Raw genomic sequence first — 20,670 nt, forward strand, 5'->3', positions numbered from 1 at the left:
GTCAACCCTGTTTAATTTCCACTTTACTAAAATAAAATCTGCCATCTTCAAAGTGTCACTCAGCAGCTCAAGTTCTGTACCTGGGTATACATTAAAAAGCTCCCAGTCCTGACTATGCTGAGCAAATCTGACACTTAGTTCATTCTTAAACCTCACCAGGGTTTACACACCCAACGTGCCTTCCAGTTTCACTCCCCCTCCTGGAAGGACACCCGTCAAGTCAGGTCCGGCACAAAGATGGATCAGTGGTGAGGCTACCCCATCACCCTTTTGTCTAGTAAGTCAGTGGTTAGATCACTTACTCTGGGTATGAAGGATCTGAGGATTCAACACGCCTCTCCACCTGTGAGGATGTCAACTCTTGTCGCTATAGATGCACATTAACTGCCAAGCTCAGGTTATTTTAGGGTAGTTGTGGTTGATTTCCCTCAGCTATCTGTGCCTTCCCACTGAAGAAGCCAGTCCCCCCCATTCCAGCTACTCAAACTACACGGTGAGGAAGACATTGCTCGTTGGCCCAGACATCCACCGTCAGCCTGACCTACACCTCTTTCCCCCCCTTCAGAGTCCTCGCACGAGGATTTCCGGGGCCGTTTAAGTCCATAAAGCCCAAAGCAGACACCTCCATGAGGGACTGGAAAGGGCTTTAGTCTTCAGAGAGAGCTACAAGGGAACTCCTTGGAAGGCTCGGGGCTAGCCCCCGGCGGGACGGGCAGATGCACGGCAACTCTGAGGGTGACAGGGGGGTTGGAAGCAGCACATCCACAGCTCTCCAGCCCTGAATCCCCCCAGCTTCCCGGCCAGGCAGGTGCAGCCCCACCGCCCTCCCCTCAGCGATCGCCATCTTCTCCGCCCGCCCCGGCCCCGCCTGTCATGGCGGCCCCGCCTGTCATGGCGGCCGCGCCCCAGCCTCACGTGACGGCGCCGGCCGGGGGGGGGAGGCGCGAGCGGTCACGTGGCGCCGCCGCCGCGCGCCAGCGGTGCGCGCTGCCGCCGAGGGCCCGGGGCGCGCGGAGCGGGAGGCAGCAGCCGCCGCCGCCCCCGCCGCGGTGAGTGCGGGGCCGCCCCCGCCGCTCCGGTGTGCTGGGTGCGTGGCGGCTCCGGGGCTGTGAGGGACAGGGTCGGTGGTGGCGGCGGCCGTGTGAGGGGAGGCGGCCCCGGCGGGGGAACCGGCGCCGGCGTGAGGGGCGGCCCCGAGGGGTGAGGGGGTCGGCGGCGGCGTGAGGGGTAGCTCCGGGGGGGTGAGGGGCCGGGACCGGTGGCGGTGTGCGGGGCAGCCCCGGGGGGCGAGGGACGGGGTCGGGCCGCCCCCGGCCGTTTTCCCGCCCGCCCTGAGGGACGCGGCGGAGCCTGTCCCGGGGGCAGCGACTCCTGCGTCCTCCCGCCCCTGCCCGGGGCCGGCCTCGGGCTCGGGTTTCCCCTTTCTGGCCAAGATGAGCGGGGCGGGCTGAGGGCTTGGCTGGTGGCGGGCTGAGCCGGCGGCACGGCGGGGGCCGGGAGCTTCACCTGGCCGGCGGCACTGCCCGGGGAGGCACGGCGGGGCCGGGGCGGGTTGTGCTGCCCGGGACGGAAGACAGGGTGATTATTATTTCTTCAGTCTTGAAATGCACGTGAAGGAGCAGCAGCAGAAGCCCGCCTGCAGGTAGACTGAACTATGCCAGTGTCAGCCCGAACTGCGGGAGCTGTGCCTGCTCGTTTTGCCGCCGCTGCTGCTTTCATTGATTCGTTTGCAGGGCGAGGGCAGGCGCTGCTTTCTGCAGGGCCGTTTGACCCTGTGGTGTATTAAAGCCTTCTTGTCTTTACGACTGAGAAATTTATTTTTAAACCGTTTCTCCTTTTTTGTTCCTGTAGTTTTCAGGATATACTTTGCAACGTTGAGCCTCCCTTTTCATCTTAGCGCATATGTGTTATTCTACGTGGCTGGTCTGCAGCCCTTCTAGTCAGTTCCCATCGCCATGTGGGTGGGTGGTTTTTTTTTTTTTGTGTGTGTGTGTTAAAGTTTATAAGGAAATCTGCAACAGAAGATGCTGATAGCAAACTAACTGTCTCAAAGTTACTTGCAAAGGCACAAGGGCACAAGAAAGGTTCTCTGGTCCCTTGTTTGTGTGAAAACGGACTGAGCTGAGTAAGTAACCTTTCCAGATAGCTGCTTCACCTTCGCTTCTTAATAGGTGTCAGCCTTAAGACTGCCATTGAGACTAATTAAAACACTAATGCTGTCTAGTACAGCATCTCTGCCAAACTGGTATCCTGACTTCTTTTCAATGCCAGTTGCAGGGCAGCTGCAGTAGATCTTACAGAATTTTATTGTATAACTAGATATAAAGTGCAGCCCCTACTCTTCGAAAGAAAAAAAAAATAAATCTCATGACCTGGCTTTGCTGCTCTGTAAACAATCTGTGCTTTATCTGTTTGGTCTAGAGTATTTGGAGTATTGCTTTCTGTTTGAAGGAATGGTGAAATCTCTTAATGCCAGTACAGCAATTATGCAGGTGGGCAGGATCATCAGCACTCTGCCAATATGCTTTTTTTTTTTTTTTTCCCCCCCTGGAAAATGTATTTCAACTTAAGATCAAATCTCCTCTGTCCTTACTTAGGAAGAGTAGTCTGTAAGTGACATTAAATATCCTTGAATACTTTCTGATCTAGCATCTGCTTTTTTTTTTTTTATGTGGATCTCATCTTAATAGGAAACTGCTCACAGACATCTCTGATTAGCTTAAGCTGATCCAAGTACAGCCTGTGCCCAGGAAAGGATGGTACCACCCTCTCCCTGACAGTATATTTCTGCCCTGTGACCCTGTGGAGAAATGTGAAATACTCCAGCTGGGATTCCTAGACCTCATTTTAGAACAGCATAAAGGTCCAGGTGGTTCCAGATAAGAGGCTTTTGATTAACAAGCAATTGGCCTCCCCCAGTATAACTGTCTCTGAAGAACTGCATGCCTTCTGCATAAGCTTTTCCTCATCTCTGGGTAAGATAAGCTCCTGCAGAGTTTTAGGAGCTCTTCTGCAGCAGGGAAGGAAAGAAATAACACTGCAGCTCTAATGAGCCTTCATCTCTCAGCCTCAGATGAGGAAGCCAGCAGGCTATGTGACATGTGTTCTGGTTTAAGAGAATCTGACTGCAGATGTCAGGGCCTGTTGCCTGTCTTCTGCTATCTAATCACTTTGTGTCAGAGGGTGTAAACCAATACTCCATTAGGCATAGGAGTAAAATGGAAAGAGTTCCTGATAAGCTGCTGTGTGACAGTAGTTTATGAGAATGGGTGAATCTGTTCATCATTTTCATAGTGTCGTAGAATAACAGTAGATGTGATGCGAGCTTTTTAGGAGGAAGACAGTCCTGAAACAGAATGGTAAGGCAAACAAATATGAATTATTAGTAATTTGAAAATTTGTCTATACAAAATATGCTTCTGGATAGTACATGCTAGAGAAACAAAAGTTTTAATGGTGGCTATAGGGCATGTGTGTTGAGCAGGGCAGACTGTGGGTCAGATGGATGAGATTAGGACATGAGCAGACAGTAAAAATGGGGATTTCAGCTCTTCCAACAAGAAAGAATAGGGTAATGTGAGGGTAAAAAAAACCAAAGGGAGGATAGTTCTTACTTTAGGTACGTTACCTTGGAAGGTACTGTGAAGAGGTTGTGGTCTGAGCAGCTGGCAGGCTGAGTTTGGCAGTGTGGGAGCTGTATGTTGATTACTAAAGCAGAGAAGTAAGGGGAGACTTCCAGCTGAAGGGAAAAGGTAAAATTTTGAAAAAATATAATCATTCCTTCCTGTGACAGTTCAGTCTGACTTCCTAAACAGTACCATCTGTCTGGGTAGGCAATACTACAGTTACAGGTATCCCTGAAATCGAGTAATTTTCTTCAGTACCATTCATTTTGGAGAGGTGCTGTAATACTGTTAATTGGTCTTGAAGAGCAAATGTATTATCACATATTTCAAGTGCAGAAATTATTTTTTCTTTCTCAAAAAATATTACAGAGGTGAAGTCTGTTTCAATCCCTGTTACAGTGTGGGAGGTAGATAAACTGTCTTGATTCTTATCTAGGGTTTCTTTTCAAAACATATGGTTGCTTATGGAGATGAATGCATCTGCTGTTGCAGCTACTGTGTTAATGTATAAAGTACTGTCAGTACAAAGGCCTCGGCTGTTAAACCAGTGTTTAGCAGCATGAGTAAATGCATTTGTTCAGCTCAACAAAGTTAACAGTATCCACCACATCCTTCAGCTGTGCTCTAGCATGTTTCTCATGTGAGTCAGCATTGTTTAATAATTAGTGTAAATACTTTATTTGAAAACTCTGTAAAAACTAGAAACACACTGCAACAAAAAGGGGGGAAATTAGGAAGCTGATGATACTGTTTCAATCAAAAGGTGACTTCAAGTATACTAAGTTTCAGATACTTTGTTATATGAACTCCTGAACCCCTTCACTGAGATGTGATAATATGCTAAGCCTGTAGGTTAAACAACTGGTGGTGTTACCAAAATGTAGAGTATGTACTGAAGTGGGAGTGATGTGCTGTATCTCAGCCCTTTCTTGTGCAGTCTAGGGTTTTTGCTGCCAGATACTTTGTGTGTCTGAAACTGGAATACAGTGCTCAGGGGTGAATCAACTATTCCACTGTTTACCCTAGTTTGAAACCCGTAATGCAGGGAACCTCAGGACTTCCTACTGCCTGCTTTATGCTTTGTAGTACAAGCAAGAAATAGGTGTGCAGGTAGGGAGGACTCCAGACCCCACCACCCCATACTGCTGACAGGTAGGTACTTTGAAGTCTTTGATGGCTCTAAATTCAGTTTGGGGCAGGTGAGTGAGCTGTTATGGTTTTCTCTCTCGTGGCAGTAGTGGCATTGCAAGTTCTGCGTTTCTGAGATTGAAGGTTTGCCATGACTGGTGAGTTATACCTTATTGGCTGTTCGCGTGCATGCTCTAACCCTTCTTGCCATGGAGCAAGCTACCTTGACAAAAATCATTTCTCTTGCTGTGCAAGAGGGAAGGAGTATGTCCATCAAGTAATGTTGCAGAGTGGCTGGTGGGAGGTAACTGCTTGCCTGCAATAACTTTTTGTCATTCCTAAGACTTCAACTATGAGACACTGCACCATTTAAGAAGTTGAATTTTAAATTGAAAGGTAAGCTAATAAACTTGCAGAGCCATGCTAAAAAGAAGGTACTTCAGTAAATGATTGCTATGTGCCAAACTGATTTAAGCAAATACTTAATGAATGTTAGGAGCATGTTCATAGAGGTGGTCTTTCCAGTTTATGTAAAACTGTCCAAGTACTGCTTGGCTAAATGACAGAGATTTTCTTGTGCAGACAAGGATTAAATTAGATGCTTTAAACCTTGGAGGTGGCCTTATTAAAACAGAGATCCTTTTTCAGGAAGCACAAAACTATCCTGTTTTGATACACAAATTAATCTTCTTAGGTATTTTGACTATTTTGCCAATTCCTGAAGTGTAACATCAGTAATAAATGATATCACTATCTCTGTTGATGCCTCTCATATTTGTTAGTGAATTTGCTTTCTAGAAGTCCTTGCTTTAGTTTTCTGTTTCCTGGAATACCTTAATTTTGTCAGTTAACATGAATTCTTATCTCTTGAGTCAGCAGATGCTGAGACTTATTGCCTGTGAAGCAAGAGAAGACTAAGTTTTGGGTTGCACGCTAACCTTCTGTGCTAGCAGTGTGTTGGAAAGTATGGCTCCTAGTGAAGCGGGAAAATACATTTTTGATCTGCTATTCATTCTGTTGCAACATCCTTGATTTCAACATCAAAATCCTGAGTATGTTTTCCCATTAGAAACATTGGCAATAGATAAGTAAAAGAAAAGTGACCAATGGGATGGAAAAGGAGTGGTGCACAACTCTTTCCTCAAAGGGATTTCTTTGGAGAAGGTGCGAACTGAGTCTGTAAGATCATGTAGAAAGGGAATGAAAGACAGAAAACTAATTTTTGGCATAACTTGCAGAATTTTGCTCTCCCTATAGACAGTGTAAAATCTCTATGCTGGTTATTTATCGTTCTAATCCAACAGTTAATGTCCACAATTTTTTTTTTTTTCCAGAAGCATGCTAATAGAAGGTCTTTTTACTTACATGTTTGGAAACTCCATACCCTATTGTCAAATACAATATTTGCCAAGATAAGCTTGTATTAAATTGATAGCTTAGTTTAGATGTATGAGTGAAAGTGTTTTCATTGACTCCATCTGCAGGTATGGTTGTACCAGCAATAGTACCTCTTTGTTAGTATTACTGTATTGTGTTGAGGAAGGGAAGAAGAAAGAATGTTTCCTATACAAGAGTTTGCTAGCACAGTTTAGAAATAGGCTTGCTAGGGGAGCAGAAGGAATGAGTTATTGCTGCTCTAACCTAGAGCTCTGCTTGATATTTGTATCCTCTTTGGTTATTGTGGCCTCAGAACCTTTGATGTATTTGCCTTAACACATCATTCAGTTTTTATAGGTGGGAGCTGAGACCGTGAGTTGCTGAGGAACTCATCAAAATCTGTAGCAGAGCAAATAGTTCAACCCGAATGTCCCACAGGTCAATCTGATAACTATACAGGTGTCCTGGTTCAGTCAGTGAGTTGAAGTGAGAACATGTAGCAGGTGTCTATCCTTAGGATTCCTCTCTTATATTTATGGCTGGAGACATTAGTGAGAAAATGGGAGAAGTAGAGAGAAACCTGTGCACAGAAATTACTTTAAACTTCTGTTGAGAAAATTGATCCAAAAGCAAGAAGATTGCAGCATGCTTTGGTCTTTCTGAGGAAGAGTTCCTCACTGGGAAAAATGAAAGTCCCATGCCTCTGCTGTCCCAAGTGGCATGGATACTGTGGACTCTGTGCTAACGCTTGGAGTGAAAAACTCCAAGTGACCTTTGTTTCTGGATATGAGACATGCAAACGGACATTGAATTCAATTCAGCGCCTGCTTTTAGTATTTCTTTCAGTTCTAGTTTTTTTAACAATGGCCATCCACCCGGGAAAACTCAGTTAGGACATGATGTATTGAGGAAATCTCTTAAGATAGTGGCATCTCTTAAAAGTATGCAGAAACATAACAGGAGTTAAGAATTCGAGCAGTTTAGAATGAGTTAAATATTTTTCCTGTCAGAGGCAGTTTGCAGATTTAAACTGTAACTTGTTTTAACCTCACTCACATTTCTGGTGCTACGTTTCATCTCTTTTATTTTAAACAAATAATGCCTATGTATACTAATATCAGTTACTCAAGCTCCATAAAGGTGTTTGATTCTGGGCTAACCAAACTGAGTTGCAAGGGCGGACTGCAGTGCTACAGCAAGTAGCTGACAGGCTCATGTTACCTTACGGTGGCAATTTCCGACATCTCACTGTAAGTGAACATAACATGTCTGGGATCCAAATGTGGCACTTCTAATGTATTTTTATGTTCAAGTTCCTGCATATTCAAAAGGAAAACCCTGCAGAAAAAGATAAATGAAGTAACCTTGTATGATTTGTGGGGAGTAAGCTTGGAGGTCTATGAATTCTGTAATCTGATGCTGTAGGATAAGATGCAATGTAACCATTCTCATTATCAGCATTACAGAGTTTAGAATTCTGTAGTTCTACTAGTAACTTAATTGCAGCAGCTTTGCATTTTATACAAGTTCAAGTATAGTCTTTTGAAGTTTCTAGTCTTGAGTTCACAAATGTGTTTAGTGTATTTTTTTGTATACAGCTGTTGATTTTAGTACCAGGTTCTGCACAAGTGGATGGTGGATATCTGCTTAGAGCTAACTGTGGAACTGGGATTTGCAGAAAAACTTGTGCAAAATGCAGTGTCCATGGTCAGTAGTCACAGGTTTAAAATTGAGACTGGTCAACCCCAGTTTTCACTGTCCCACTCACAAGTACTTCAGTGAGGTCTGTTAGGTTGCCAAATTTGCTGCCAGCTTTTTTGGCAGGAGGGCTGTACAAGTGAAGTCTGATTTTGGTTTTTTTTTTTTTTTTTTTTTTAAATTGGAAAATGTGCTTTCACTTTGCTTGTAAAAGACTAGAAAAAAGCCCAAAGCACTTTTGATGAAATTTAATTTTAAAATTAAAATGAACAGAAAGCATACCTAGAAAATTTCAGTTGAAATGTGGAAATTTTATAAAATTACTAGTGATTTGGAAAATGAGGAGTAAAGGAATTTTTAGAATTGAAATTTGTATACAAACTTAATGATAGTTTTCTCTTGCATTACTATGGTCTAATCCATTGATATGATGATGAAGAATGCCTTAGGAATACACTGATTGATTATGCTTCTCTAGTGAGTGGCAGTAAAATGACCAGTCTTGTTTATGTTTCCAAATGCATGAATCCATATGGATCATGCATCAGCTGGCGGGGGGGGGAACCAATCCCAAACAAATAGAAAAATAGATCGGTGCTCTTGGGGCAGTGTATGGCAGTCAAATGCAAAATAGCCTTGCAGCATTCATGTCCGAAGACCCATCCAAATTAGCCTGTTGCCACAGAGAAGCCTGTGTTTGTTACCCCATTCCCAGTTAGGGCTTGCAAGCAGTACTCAGCAACAAAGTGTTAAGTTTCAGGCTCAGTGTTTTATTGTTCACTGAGAATGAAGACACCAACTGGATTTGACTGCTACTGCAGTAAATGTGTTTTCAGTACGTAACCTTGCACTGCTTCTTTAGTGCCGACTCTTCTGGAAAAAGGTGAGTGTTCTTCTGTTCAGCTGTTCATGTAGAAGTGTGCCATTATTTTGCACGCATCTGTATTTTTACTGTTATTTTGGTGAGCTTTGCAGACATAAAATGCAAGGAACAGCTAAGTAGATTTTAAACATTTAGAAAAGGTATTAAGCAGCTTACTTGTGTGTAGTTGACCTTGTAAGTTCTCTTACATTTTGCATTTGTATGAATAGCTGGAAGGTTGTTAAACTAATATTTAGATACATGGATCTTTAATGTGAGAGAGATGCTTTGAAAAAGAAGTTGTCAGTGTGGGTTTTTTAATCTTGCTGTTTTCTAAGCTGTATGTGAAGAAGGAAGGACTGTATTACAAAATGCATGCGTCTTTCTTTGGAGATGGTACACAAATGTTCGGGCTTCCTTGAGAGCTGGTTTTGCTAATGAAACGAATATCTCACTGTTTCAACTGGAAGAAAGTATTTATTAGCAACGAAAAGGAAGAAGATATTTTTAGGACTCCATGAATGGCATGACATGTATTTATATGCCAGATGACTTAAAGTAACATCCAGCCAAGCAGCCCTATGGTGCAACGTTTTTTAGGGGGATAGATAAGAAAATGCTATGCATATAATTGTGCTTTCGGAAACCGGTAGCTTTTTTGGGGGGAACGAGGACACTGCAGCAACATGAAACTGTCTATTGTATAGCACTTATTTACTCTGTATTGAGCATTAGGAATTTGGTAAGCTCATGTTTCTAATCCAAGTGTACTTGCTTTCTCTAATCAGACTGGACTATTATGTTCCTTTTCTTGATGCAATGTTGTATCACTGGTTGTAACTAAAATGGGTATTCTTTTCTGTTGCTTGTTAACATGAGATCCTGACTCTTATGAAACCTTTTCTTTCCAAAACTTGCAACTGCTTTTTCCATTAAAACTGTATCCTTAAATGAGAGCCCTTGTGAAACACTCTCGCTCCTTAGAGAGGAGGAGCATGTGGGGAGAAAGGTATCCTTTATCAGCAAGGAAAAAAAAAATCTAGTATATTTTGTTGTTGACAAAGAAGTGAAAGATATTACTGCAGAAGATACTTTTAATGGAGCATTTGAAACAGAGGTGGGTAAAGAAAGAACTTCACACTTTTATTACAGAAATGCTAAAGTGTTTGCATTCACTCTGGTACAGCAGCCTGCTAAGTAAAGCTTTTTTACTGGAGTTGAGAGATTCCAAAAAGCTTGATAAGCAAAGTTATGTTCCTAGAGGAGGCGTTTTAATATATAATCCACAGATTTAAAAATGATCGTATGCAATATTGAGACATCTCTGGTTAAAGTCCAAAAAACTGAATTACAAATGAGTATATAAGTGAGTCATTTGACAGTGGTAAAATAGTGAGGGGTGAGAACCTAAAGACATAAAGAAGATGAATTCTAAAATCCTTCCTAAAACACTTTATGCTTTTCAGATTTAGTGTACTCATAGTAATAGTTTCTTAGGTCTTCAACAATTCATGCAACTCATCTATCTATGTGCCTTTATCTATAAAGTATAATGAACGTTATTTGTATTTTAAGATTATTTATCTATGAAGTGTTGAACAAAATTTGTATTCATTCCAGGAGGATTTATTTTAGGTGGTATGACATGGATTTGTATAGCTGTACTGAAATGACTAAACTGTTGGCTCTTGAAGCTTTTGCAGTTGCATTTAGAAGTGACTTACAGAAGCTAATTAAAAATAGATCTTAGCCTGTCATCTCATTAAAATGAATGGGAACAGTGATCTTATGCAAGAGGACAGCCTGTGGTCCACAGTATATTTCTTTGAATGAGGGTTGCTGTGACTGGAGTTATATTAGTCCTTTTTAACTCTCTCATTCTCCTACCTTGCACCCCATGAAATAGCCTCATTCTGTTTTTTTGATAACATCCCTGTAGGTAGCAGCAGGCTGCTATTAGGTGTCGTCCCCCCCCAAGCTGTCTCTTCTGCAGGCTGAAGAAGCCCAGCATCCTCAGCTTCTCCTCACTGGGCAAGTGTTCCAGCCCGTGACCATCTTGGTCGCCTTCCACTGTACTCACTCCAGTTTATTGATGTCTGTCTTGCACTGGCAAATCCCAAACTGGGTACAGTACTCTGCCTGTGGCCTTATGAATGCTGCGTGGGCTGGTGTAATTGCATCCTTTGGTCAGCTGGCTGGGCTCCTGTTGACAAGCCCGTAAGCTGTTGTTGCTGCAAGGGCATGCTGCTGGCTCCTGTTTAACTGCACCTCCCAGGTCCTTTTCTGCAGAGCTGTTCCCGTGGCTGTCAGTGGCCAGGGATTTTGTCTGTCCCAGGTGCAGGACTTAACATTTGTCCTTGCTGAATGTCAAGGTAGGTTCCTGTAGGCCCAACCTGTCTTTACATGAGTAGTTGCCTGCCTATGTTGTGTCAAAAACAGCCACTTAATTTGTAAAGTACAATGACCCATCCCTTCTGTAAGGTCAACAATTAATGGTTGTTTTTAATTAAAAACAAACTGGCAGGTAGATCCAATTTAGTGCTAAAACAATGCAGTAGGAGGGTTTTTTTATGAGGAGTTAAATTGTGTTGGCGCTTAGATTCTGGAGCACGTGAAACACTAAGCTTTTATTTAGAAATATCTGACTTTTGTTCTGAATGTATGTTCAATGGATGTGTGTTGGAGTTTGAAACAAAAGCTGCCTAAGGTGTCCCTTTTTCATCTTGTTAGTCTATTAACTGTGACTCTCCCTTAAGACTGGTTGCAATGTAAGGGATGCCTGGGAAAAAAATAATTCGTATGATAGTGCAGAAGCTACTGTGAATGGCATCTCTGTTTGTGTGATGACTGTATTATTGAAGTACTACTGCTTCCTAATCTGGCCTCTGTTCATCGTACTGTTAATGCTGTTGTTTGCTAGTGATTCAACAAGAAGATAGGAAAGCCTGTTCATGCTGATGCTTGTTTTGGAAGAGGAGTGATGGTAGCCATAACATCTTGGAGGCCGAGAAATATGTAAAGAGTTAAGGCTATTAAAAGAGCAGAATTGCATTTGTAAGTAGTGTTACTTTATCATCTTGGTTTTTTTCCCCCCAAAACAAATAATAAAATAAAAATTAGAAGCTTCTACAGAAAGTCATGCAGCAAATTATCCTAATACTCTGTAGAAAGATAAAATTAGCTTAATGATTTTTTTTTGCTAGAATGCTCTTAAAAAATGAAGATTATACACATCTGTTCCTTCCCTTAATATAGGTCCAAAATACACAGGCAGTCTTGCAGAAAACCTGGGCAGTATGAGTTGTATCTCTGTCTTCGTTTTCTTGACTACTTTTTTTTTTTAAGAAAAAAAGCTGTTCTTGGAAAAACTACAAGCAGACTTTAAGGTTTTCTCAAATAATTTTTACTCCTATTTCAAAAATCTTGAGGTTAATCTGATCCTCTGTTTGACCTCTGACAAACATGAGTTTTGGCACAGTAATGAAATGTCTAGTCATACGGTGTGTTTACTAAACTCTTGAGGTTAATCCAAGCAGATGTCAGTGTTTAAGCAGTGGCTGGTCATAGAGCCTGTAACTGCTTTTGCTCTTTAAGCCAAAATATTGTGACATGGGGTTGGCATTTTTTTTCATTAAAAATATTGAAGGCTAACACATTGGGCCAGTGTTAGAGCTGCACAGGTTACTAATTACAAACTCTCCCAGGCTGTCTGGGGGAACAGTGTTGTATCATTGTTGGGCCAATTATTAAATGAGTGTAAATGTTACTAGGTTTGATGTATGAAATGAATGTCATGCTGGTGTTGTAAGGATGCTAAGAAGCTGGTGCGACATGGAAAGCAGTATTGCACAGTAATTCCTGAAGCTTGAGTCTGGCAGGTGGAGTCCTGGAGATTTTTTTTTTTCAGCTTTGCAATTGATTGACTTTCAGAGACTTTTAGTAAGTTACTTATATTTAACTTTTATAGTTCTCTTAAAAAAAAAAAAAATCAATGATTTACTACTTGTGCAAGGAACTGAGACTTCTTTACTGGAATTCATGGAAATTAGAGAGGAATATTTTACTCTTGGCATTTCTGGCATTTGGGTCTGCAGACTCAGTTCCAAGGCTCTGCCAAAGTCTGAAAACTATCAGGGAATAAATAAATCAAAACAGAGCACAAGAGAGAGACAGAAAGGCAGAATATTTGGTTAGAAATTCTCAGGATATTTGGTTAGAAATTCTCAGAATACCGTGCCTTTCACTCCTGATCTCTTCTGAGCTGATGCCAACAGGGGCAGCTTCTAAGGTAATTTTTTTCCTTTCTTGGTCACCCCAGTTGTGTCCAAAATGGATTGTAGTTTCCTCACGTAGGAGATGCTGCCACCTTAAATGATTTATGTTTGTCATGTTGAAGTATCTCTGGATTCCTAAGTATACCGATGCAAACCCCACGTATTGCTAGGATGTTGATGTGAATGAATGCCTGTAAAATACTTCAAGGTGTTATCATTTATTATTTGTTGTGAAAGCTCCTCTCAAGGGAGATGAAATGTCTTCTGTTCATTCTGGATGTTCTTCACCACATGCGTTTTGGGGAAAGACAATTGTTTGAGGTATTTTGGAAACTTACTTTTGGTAGCTGTGTTGCTTTTCATAGATGAAGGGGAAAAACATGATAGGCCCTTAAAGCCTAGTCTAAATTACCAGCAAAATCTGTGTGGAACTGTATTATGTAACAATTCTTCTTGATATGTTTAAATCATAGATTTTTTTTGTTTGTTTGTTAATGGCAATTAGTATTTTTGTTTGCATTTGAATAAATAAATAGAAATGAGTTTTAACTGTAGTGTCCAAATAGCAATTTAGTGGTGACTGGACTCAGTGTTACTGTATTTATTGCATAGGCAAAAATTATTCTTATGAGCCCATTGACATTGTTACCTGGATAATGCAATTCTGCTTTTTTGATTTAAGTTGTTTCAATCTAACTGTTCCAACCTGCTAGCTCTGCTTCCATTAGCAGAGCTTTAGAGCTGTTGAGTTAAAAATATATATAATCTGTTTTTCTCATGCAGCATGTATCAGGGCTGAGAAAGATAGTAATACTTTGGATTTGAAAGACATATCCTTTGCATCTCCTGTATATTCAGGAACAGCTTGTCTCCACTTAAAAAAAAAAAGTGAGGAAAAAAGGGGGAGAAAAAAAAAGAAAAAGAATGGTTTGGCTTTGTTTAAGTTTCAAAATCCTGCTTGGAGAAATCAACTGGGCAAGGATGGATGTTTAAGACAATCATCAGGGTATTGTGACCATGCATATGCAGTCAGAGACAGTTGGGTAAATTGGCAAAGCGTGTTTCATAGAAGCCTTCACAGAACTGGAGAGCAAAGGAGTCTGGACAGGGTACGGCTTGTATTCACTGTAGCTACATGGCTTGCAGAAGAAAGTCATGGATAGGGAGGTGGGTGAGGTAAGAATGGAGGGACAAGTGGCTGCCTCTGAACTGAGTGCTTCCTCCTGGGTCTTTGTGACCAGCTGAAGTGTTCTCTCCTCCTTCCCTCTGGTGTGTATTAAAGTGGTTATTTTTCTGTTGCATGCTGAAGTGAGTGGAGGGATACTTGGTTTTGGTATATTGAGGAGAGGCAGAGATGTATTGATGTGATTATACTTTGTATGCGTAAAAGTATAGGGCTGGAAAGGTTCTTGTGGTTCCTCAGGGAAGGTCCCAAGCAGGACTGGCATTGCTTAGGACTTGAAAACCTACTGTGGCCTCTTCACTAAAACACATCTGTAAGAAGTCATGGTCAACCTAAAACTGTCTAAAACTGGAGTGTGCAGCTCTGACGCAGATTATGACTTCTGTGGCTGCTTAAATGGTAGAAGTGGTTGAAATCCATAGGACAGTGGTTGTGTAAATGCATATGTCTTGGTAAATAAAGTAAACTAATAAGCCTCAATGTGCTTTTCATAGGCAGGGTTTAAATTTTTTCCATTCTGCCTTCAAAAGTGTTGTGGCTTAACCCCAGCCAGCAACCAAGCACCACACAGCTGCTTGCTCCACCCTGCCACGGTGGGATGGGGGAGAGAATAAAAAAAAAAAAAAAAGTAAAACCCATGGGTTGAGATAAAGGCAGTTTAATAGGACAGCAGAGGAAGAGAAATAGTAGTAATAATAATAATGATAAAAGAATATACAAAGCAAGTGATGCACAGTGCAATTGCTCACCACCCGCTGACCAATGCCCAGCTGGTCTCCAAGCAGCGATTGCTGCCCCCGGGCCAGCTCCCTCCAGTTTCTATACTGAGCATGGCCCCATATGGTATGGAATAGCCCTTGGGTCAGCTGGGGTCAGCTCTCCCAGCTGTGCCCCCTCCTAGCTCCTTGTGCACCCCCAGCCTGCTCACTGGTGGGGTGGGAGGCAGAAAAGGCCTTGACTTTGTGTAAGCACTGCTCAGCAGTAACTAGAATAACCCTGTATTATCAACACTGTTTCCAGCACGAATCTGAAGCATAGCCCCAGACTAGCTACTGTGGAGAAAATTAACTCTACCCCAGCCAAAACAAGCACAAAAAGTGTCTAACAAAACATTTGGTATTTAAAGAAAATAAATAGTGAGTCTGTATTTTCCTGCCAAATGTATTACCAAATGTCTTGGTTGAATAGCAAGCTACTGAAAGGGGCTACTTTTCTGCATTGTGGAGGTTCTGTCATTTGGTTTAAATGCAGTATTTCAACCTTTGTATCCTTGTACAAAACTGCAAAACAGCGAAGGAGGGGAAAAGAAGGTAAAACTTCTGCTCTAGCAAGGAGCATGTGGAAATAATATCACGCTCAGGTTTGCATTTCTTGCCTTTGTAGGAGTAGCCAAGTGTGTGCTTTCAGCCTGGTCAGAGGGTTTTCTGGAGATGGAAGGAATGTACAGCAATCTTTTCACTCTGGTGATCACTAATTTATCCCTTCCTCTTTAACCTGCCTATGCCTGATGTCGGTCACAGCAAACTTTAGTGTGGCTGGAAGTGCCACAGCAGCAAGGTGGAGCTCTGAGCTGTAAAAGAGATGCAAGAAGCTGGGGAAATACTTGGTGCATGATGAATTCTGCTCTGTGTGCCTGTCTTCCTACTTCTACCTGAGAAAGGAAGGCTTATCTTTGGTTTTCCTGTGCAAGCTGCAGTGTATATGTAGCCTTAAACAGCTCTGAAATGAAAAGGTTCCTTCTCTGTTACAGTAATTTTTATCTTATTAGAACAATTCTGTTCCACAATGTAAGTGCATATGCCATGATGTTAGGGTTGTGCGTCTGTGTTACCATAGTGAATGGAAAAACAACTCTAGCAGGTTTTGAGGAGCAGTATATTAGGCTTGGACAAGTCTTACAGCAGATGACCTCCTTGTGGCTGTAAGAAAAAAGCCTGGCAAGCACCCAGATCTTCCTTTATGGATAAGTATTAATTGTCTGCAAGACTGTCTGGCAAGAAGAATTATTAGATAAACAGTTTTATCCTGTAATTACAATCTTGCTCCTTTGCAGCCTTGTGTGCTTTTTCTGAGCCTAGATTTGCCTTGCTATGATCATTGACCATTGTTCATACAGGGAATAAGGCATTGGGGATGGGTAGTCTGTACCTCTCCAACTGGTAAACCCATTCTGCTGTGAGGATGAGGGATTTTTAAATCATTTCTGCCCCCAGAGCATTTGTTGCCTGACTAATTTCATGGCCCTGCAGTTAAGCAGCGAGATTTCTGTGTGAGTGTTAGAGAAAGAGCCTGCTTCACAGAGCGTACAATTCATCTGTATGCACAGGGTCAGTATGAGATTTAAACCCTTTTTAAGACCTTTTTAAGCTCCTTGGGCTTAACTGCTGTGTAGATTGTTGCCTTGCAGAAGTGAGGGAGTTTGACATGGTAAGAATAATGGGTAAATTATTTTTGAGGAGGTTTGGGTTTTTTGCTTTATTTTACTCTGTGGATATTTTATTTTTGGAAGGGAGACAATGATCTGCTGCAGTCTGGGAAATGTGAACTTGAATTTTGACATGTATTCTTTTTGGATGCAAGTCACTTAGGACTCAGAATTACATTGCCAAAATAAGTGGGATCTTTATAGGTTTCTTTGGGATCATGAACGCCTTCTACCTCGGTTTAGTAGTTTTCCATATTGGGAAGGGAATGATCTGTTTGTATTCATAAATGTTACTGTGGTTTGTTCTTTACCAGCCTGACCTGAAGACTTCTGGTAGTTTCTGACTTCTTGAGAAGTCTGAAAAACACATTAGCATAAACCCTTGACTCCTAGCCCAATATTTTATTTTCTTAAAACAAATGTTTTGCTAATTAAAAGGTGATTTCCTGACATTTTGTTACTATGCAAAGAATTTGTTGTGGCTAGATAATGATGAGAGAAATCTAATTCTTTGAGTTAGTGCTTTTCTCAGTTTTGGGAACTGAGCTGTATAGTTGGGGGGGCAGGGAGGTTGGAGCCTTTTTTAGATTTGAGAAACTCCAGAAAGTTTACCTGATTCTCCTGGGCTATAAATAAAATATTATCACCAGCTTCATATGCTTCACTTCAGGGATTTCCTTGAGATAGTAACTTTCAATATAGCTTGGGGAAATTGTGTTAGTGGATGGGTGCCTAAAGTAAAACTCTGGGCTGGGTTGCTTGCTTCCAGCTCTAGGTGGGCATTTACTCCAGGGAGTATGGAAGCTCTTCTGGAGTCTGCAGAGGCCTGCAGGAACCCAGTAAATTACCTTGGAGCTTTTTGTTCTTCCGTATCCCATACCTATTTCCTTTCTTTCTGTGGAGAAGAGTATCTGTAAATGTGACTATCTTGGTGCTATGTGTTGTTAAATTGCACCCCATGATTTCTGGAACTTCTGAGCTGCTCATGATGGCTGTTCTTAAATTTGGGACAAGGAGCACTGAACAATGTAGCTTTTTGAGTCTGTGTTCTCTCATTCCATGCTTTAGGATAGGAACTGAACTTCAGTAATGGACATGTCTGGATGTACTCTTGGGCAGCTGGCTCAAGGTGGGCCTGCTTGAGCAAGGGGGTTGGACAAGGTGACCTCCAGAGGTCCATCCCAACCTCAACCATTCTGTGATTCTGTGATGAATTAATTCCCTGTGTGTAGTATATTTAGTTAAGTGGTGATATGTTTAAATGAACACAGGTATACAAGGAATGTACTGTTGTGGAAGAGAGATAATTATATAACTATTATGAGGAAAAATGAATCATTTTTACATTTAATTGTGATGTGTCACTGGGCTCTTAGTGGTTGTTTGCTTCATGTTTTAAAGCAGTAGTATCTACGCAGAATGTGCAAACTGGTCATGTTTATTTGTTGAATGGGAAAGTGAAAAGGGATTTAATTCTTAAAGTTTAAGTTCCAAAAATCATTTAATGGAAGAGCAAGCTAATGTTTAGACCTGATGAGGTAACAGGCATCGCTCTCTAAATGTGTGTTTTCACTCTCTTTCAGGTAATTGAGAATGGGTCCTCAATGATGCTAAGTCTACAATGGGAAGTGTCACACTTCGCTATTTCTGCTATGGGTGCCTTTTCACATCCGTGACCTGGACACTTCTGCTCTTTGTTTATTTCAACTTCAGTGAAGAGAACCAATCCTTCAAGAATGTGCCCGTCAAGGGGCTGGAACCTCAGAGGCCATTTCCAAAAAAATTCTACCCCCGTTTTACGCGGGGTCCTGTTCATATACCTGAATTGCAACAGAAAGAGAATAAGATAGGAAATCCTCTTGGAAATCATGTCCAGGACCCAGTTAAGGGGGAGGTAGAATTCTCTCCTGAAATGGGTAAGTGGTTTTCAGTACTGGTGGCAAAATTATTAAAACAGTAGAAGAAATGAGATATTAAGGTTGGTTTGTTTGTTTGTTTAAAGGATTGCAGGGTAAATTGTGTAATGAAGTAGTTTCGTTTGTTAAAATGCAGGTGGTACTAGTGGCTCTCTTCATTAGGAATTACTTCAAATTTATTCTGTTGTGTTTAATCCAAAATATACTGTTCTTAACATTACAGCTGTGCTATTGAGGAGGACTGGATTATAGTAAGGTGTCTACCCTTGATGTAGTTTTTGCTTTTGGAAGGTTCAGCGTATGCTAGTTTCGTGTCTTACTCCTATGTTGACTGGGCTCAAATACATGAACTTTTATTAGCCACTGAGAAACTCTACTCATATGCAGTAATCCCAAATAGCTTGATAACAATAGACAATGAAGAGGATCCATTGATTTGTAGAATATCCTTGGAGTATGAAATCATCTACAAAAAATGTGTGTGGGACAAATTACAATGAAAGATTTATTGAGATGGTAGTGGTTAGGGCCAAATCCTGCTTACTTTGTACCAACAAAGGTCTGTGTGTTTTGTTGGAGCATATTTCATCAATGAGATGATTTGGGTTTGCCTTCCAAACTGAAATGCTTTGTATATTTAACTGCTTACAGCTTAGTGTTCGCTGTTGTGTTCCGATATGTAAATGGAAGCACGTTGCATACTGGCCTGCGAACTTGCTTTTGTTCTGGAGGCATATGTTAAGTGTTGTGGTATCAGTGTCTGCTGCTTTGGGAATTATGGCATAGTACCTTCATAGCCAGGAGTTTAATATTCATCTGATTGAAGTCCTCTGTAATTACTTTGGATGAATGCTGGTTCACCAGCTTCAAGAGTTTATAGAACTTTACCAAACTTCAGTTTCCGAGTTGATCATTAGACCTGTGTGAATATGTAGGAAAAATGCCAATTCACGTTGCCCCGCGGCATTGCAAATATTTATCAGTTCACTGCAAAAAGCATGAGAGCCAAGTGAGGTGAAGGCCAGTCCAGAGGTGGCCATTTCTTTCCAGCTATTCAGTACTGGCCAGGAAAGAAATTGGACCTTTATAACTGAGAAGTCCCTTGATCTTCAAACCAAGTGACTGGTTGGGTTGGTGAAAGCCAAGGGGAATTACGATGCCAGGATAAATTCTACATGAATCATCAGGAGACCGCTGTCTGTCTGTTAGAATTAGATCAGGTGCTGCAGGAAAGGGCTTCATGTCTATCTAGGGTAGGGCAGTGATAAACACGCAAAGAAAAAAAAAATGAAAGCGTGTTTGGCATATGATAGCCAAAACCAAACTGTCATCTGGTTGGACAGTCTATCTTTTTTTTTTTTTTTTATCTGGGAGAGCCACATAACACTGCTGAAGTAAAGCTTAAACTGGTGTTTCGATTGCAAAGCCCTTATTTTCCAAGGGCCTTTATCTGCTGTTTGGACTGAAATCTTTCAGGCCTTTTGCATCCATTTTGGACATTGTTCTTCATGAGAATGTTTTAAAAATATTAGCATTCCTTCTTGTCTATATTCAGAAGGTCAGGAAAAAGTGGTTGGTTATGGATGGACTGTAGAATGAAACATTTGGTATGTGGTTCTTAAGCTTGTGCTTTGCATAAAGGAAATGTTTTAAGTTGTCCCAGTGGCACAGTGTTACTGTGACGCTGATTATTCACAAATGATTGAGCTGGGTGTCTGAACTGACAAGCTGGAAACCTTACTTTGGAAATGCATGTGGCTCAAAGGAGGACTGAATTACTGTTTTAGACCTGTGGTGCTGGAAGAGTGTCACTGCCACTGTGAACAGACCTCATTCCTGTCCCTGTGATGCAACTTACACACAGTGGGAACGCTCATCCGTGAGCACTGTAGCATGAGTCACCACAAGGCACGCTGTGGGTGCATCCCACGTCTTTTCCAGATACCACTACCCGGCACTTCCCACTTGGTCCTGCACAAATGTCAAAGCATCTACTCTTGAGGTGTTTGACAGTGCAGCTGCATTGCCATTGCTGTACTCGAGACTAAAAGCGACAGGGTGGGAAATGTAAATGGTCAGAATGTGGATGGACAGAATTCCCTCTAGAAGGTCATCTTATACCTATAGGTAGACTTTGTTGCTGAAACACAACAGGTAGTGATACATCTGTGCTCTGAAGGC

At 41.8% G+C, this 20,670-nt stretch overlaps 1 protein-coding gene across 4 annotated transcripts in view; it reads left to right on the forward strand.

The window, feature by feature from the left end:
- Positions 1-3,371: 3,371 nt before the first annotated feature.
- The window catches only part of GALNT11 (polypeptide N-acetylgalactosaminyltransferase 11), a 53,873-nt gene continuing 36,574 nt past the window's right edge, over positions 3,372-20,670 (forward strand). For 2 of the 4 annotated variants that reach the window (XR_012830826.1, XM_009481737.2), the window contains exons 1-3: positions 3,374-5,150; positions 5,627-5,918; positions 18,157-18,489. Coding sequence is in view for 2 of the 4 variants with exons in the window: in XM_009481737.2 (XP_009480012.1) it covers positions 18,195-18,489 (295 nt within the window). In the remaining 2 variants the exon portion in view is untranslated. Of the gene's footprint in view, positions 5,151-5,626; positions 5,919-18,156; positions 18,490-20,670 lie in introns of all 4 variants that reach the window. The other 2 variants (XR_012830827.1, XM_075704895.1) reach the window with 2 other exon arrangements.

The sequence above is a fragment of the Pelecanus crispus genome, chromosome 2 (genome assembly GCF_030463565.1).
Source record: "Pelecanus crispus isolate bPelCri1 chromosome 2, bPelCri1.pri, whole genome shotgun sequence".
Classification (NCBI taxonomy): domain Eukaryota; kingdom Metazoa; phylum Chordata; class Aves; order Pelecaniformes; family Pelecanidae; genus Pelecanus; species Pelecanus crispus.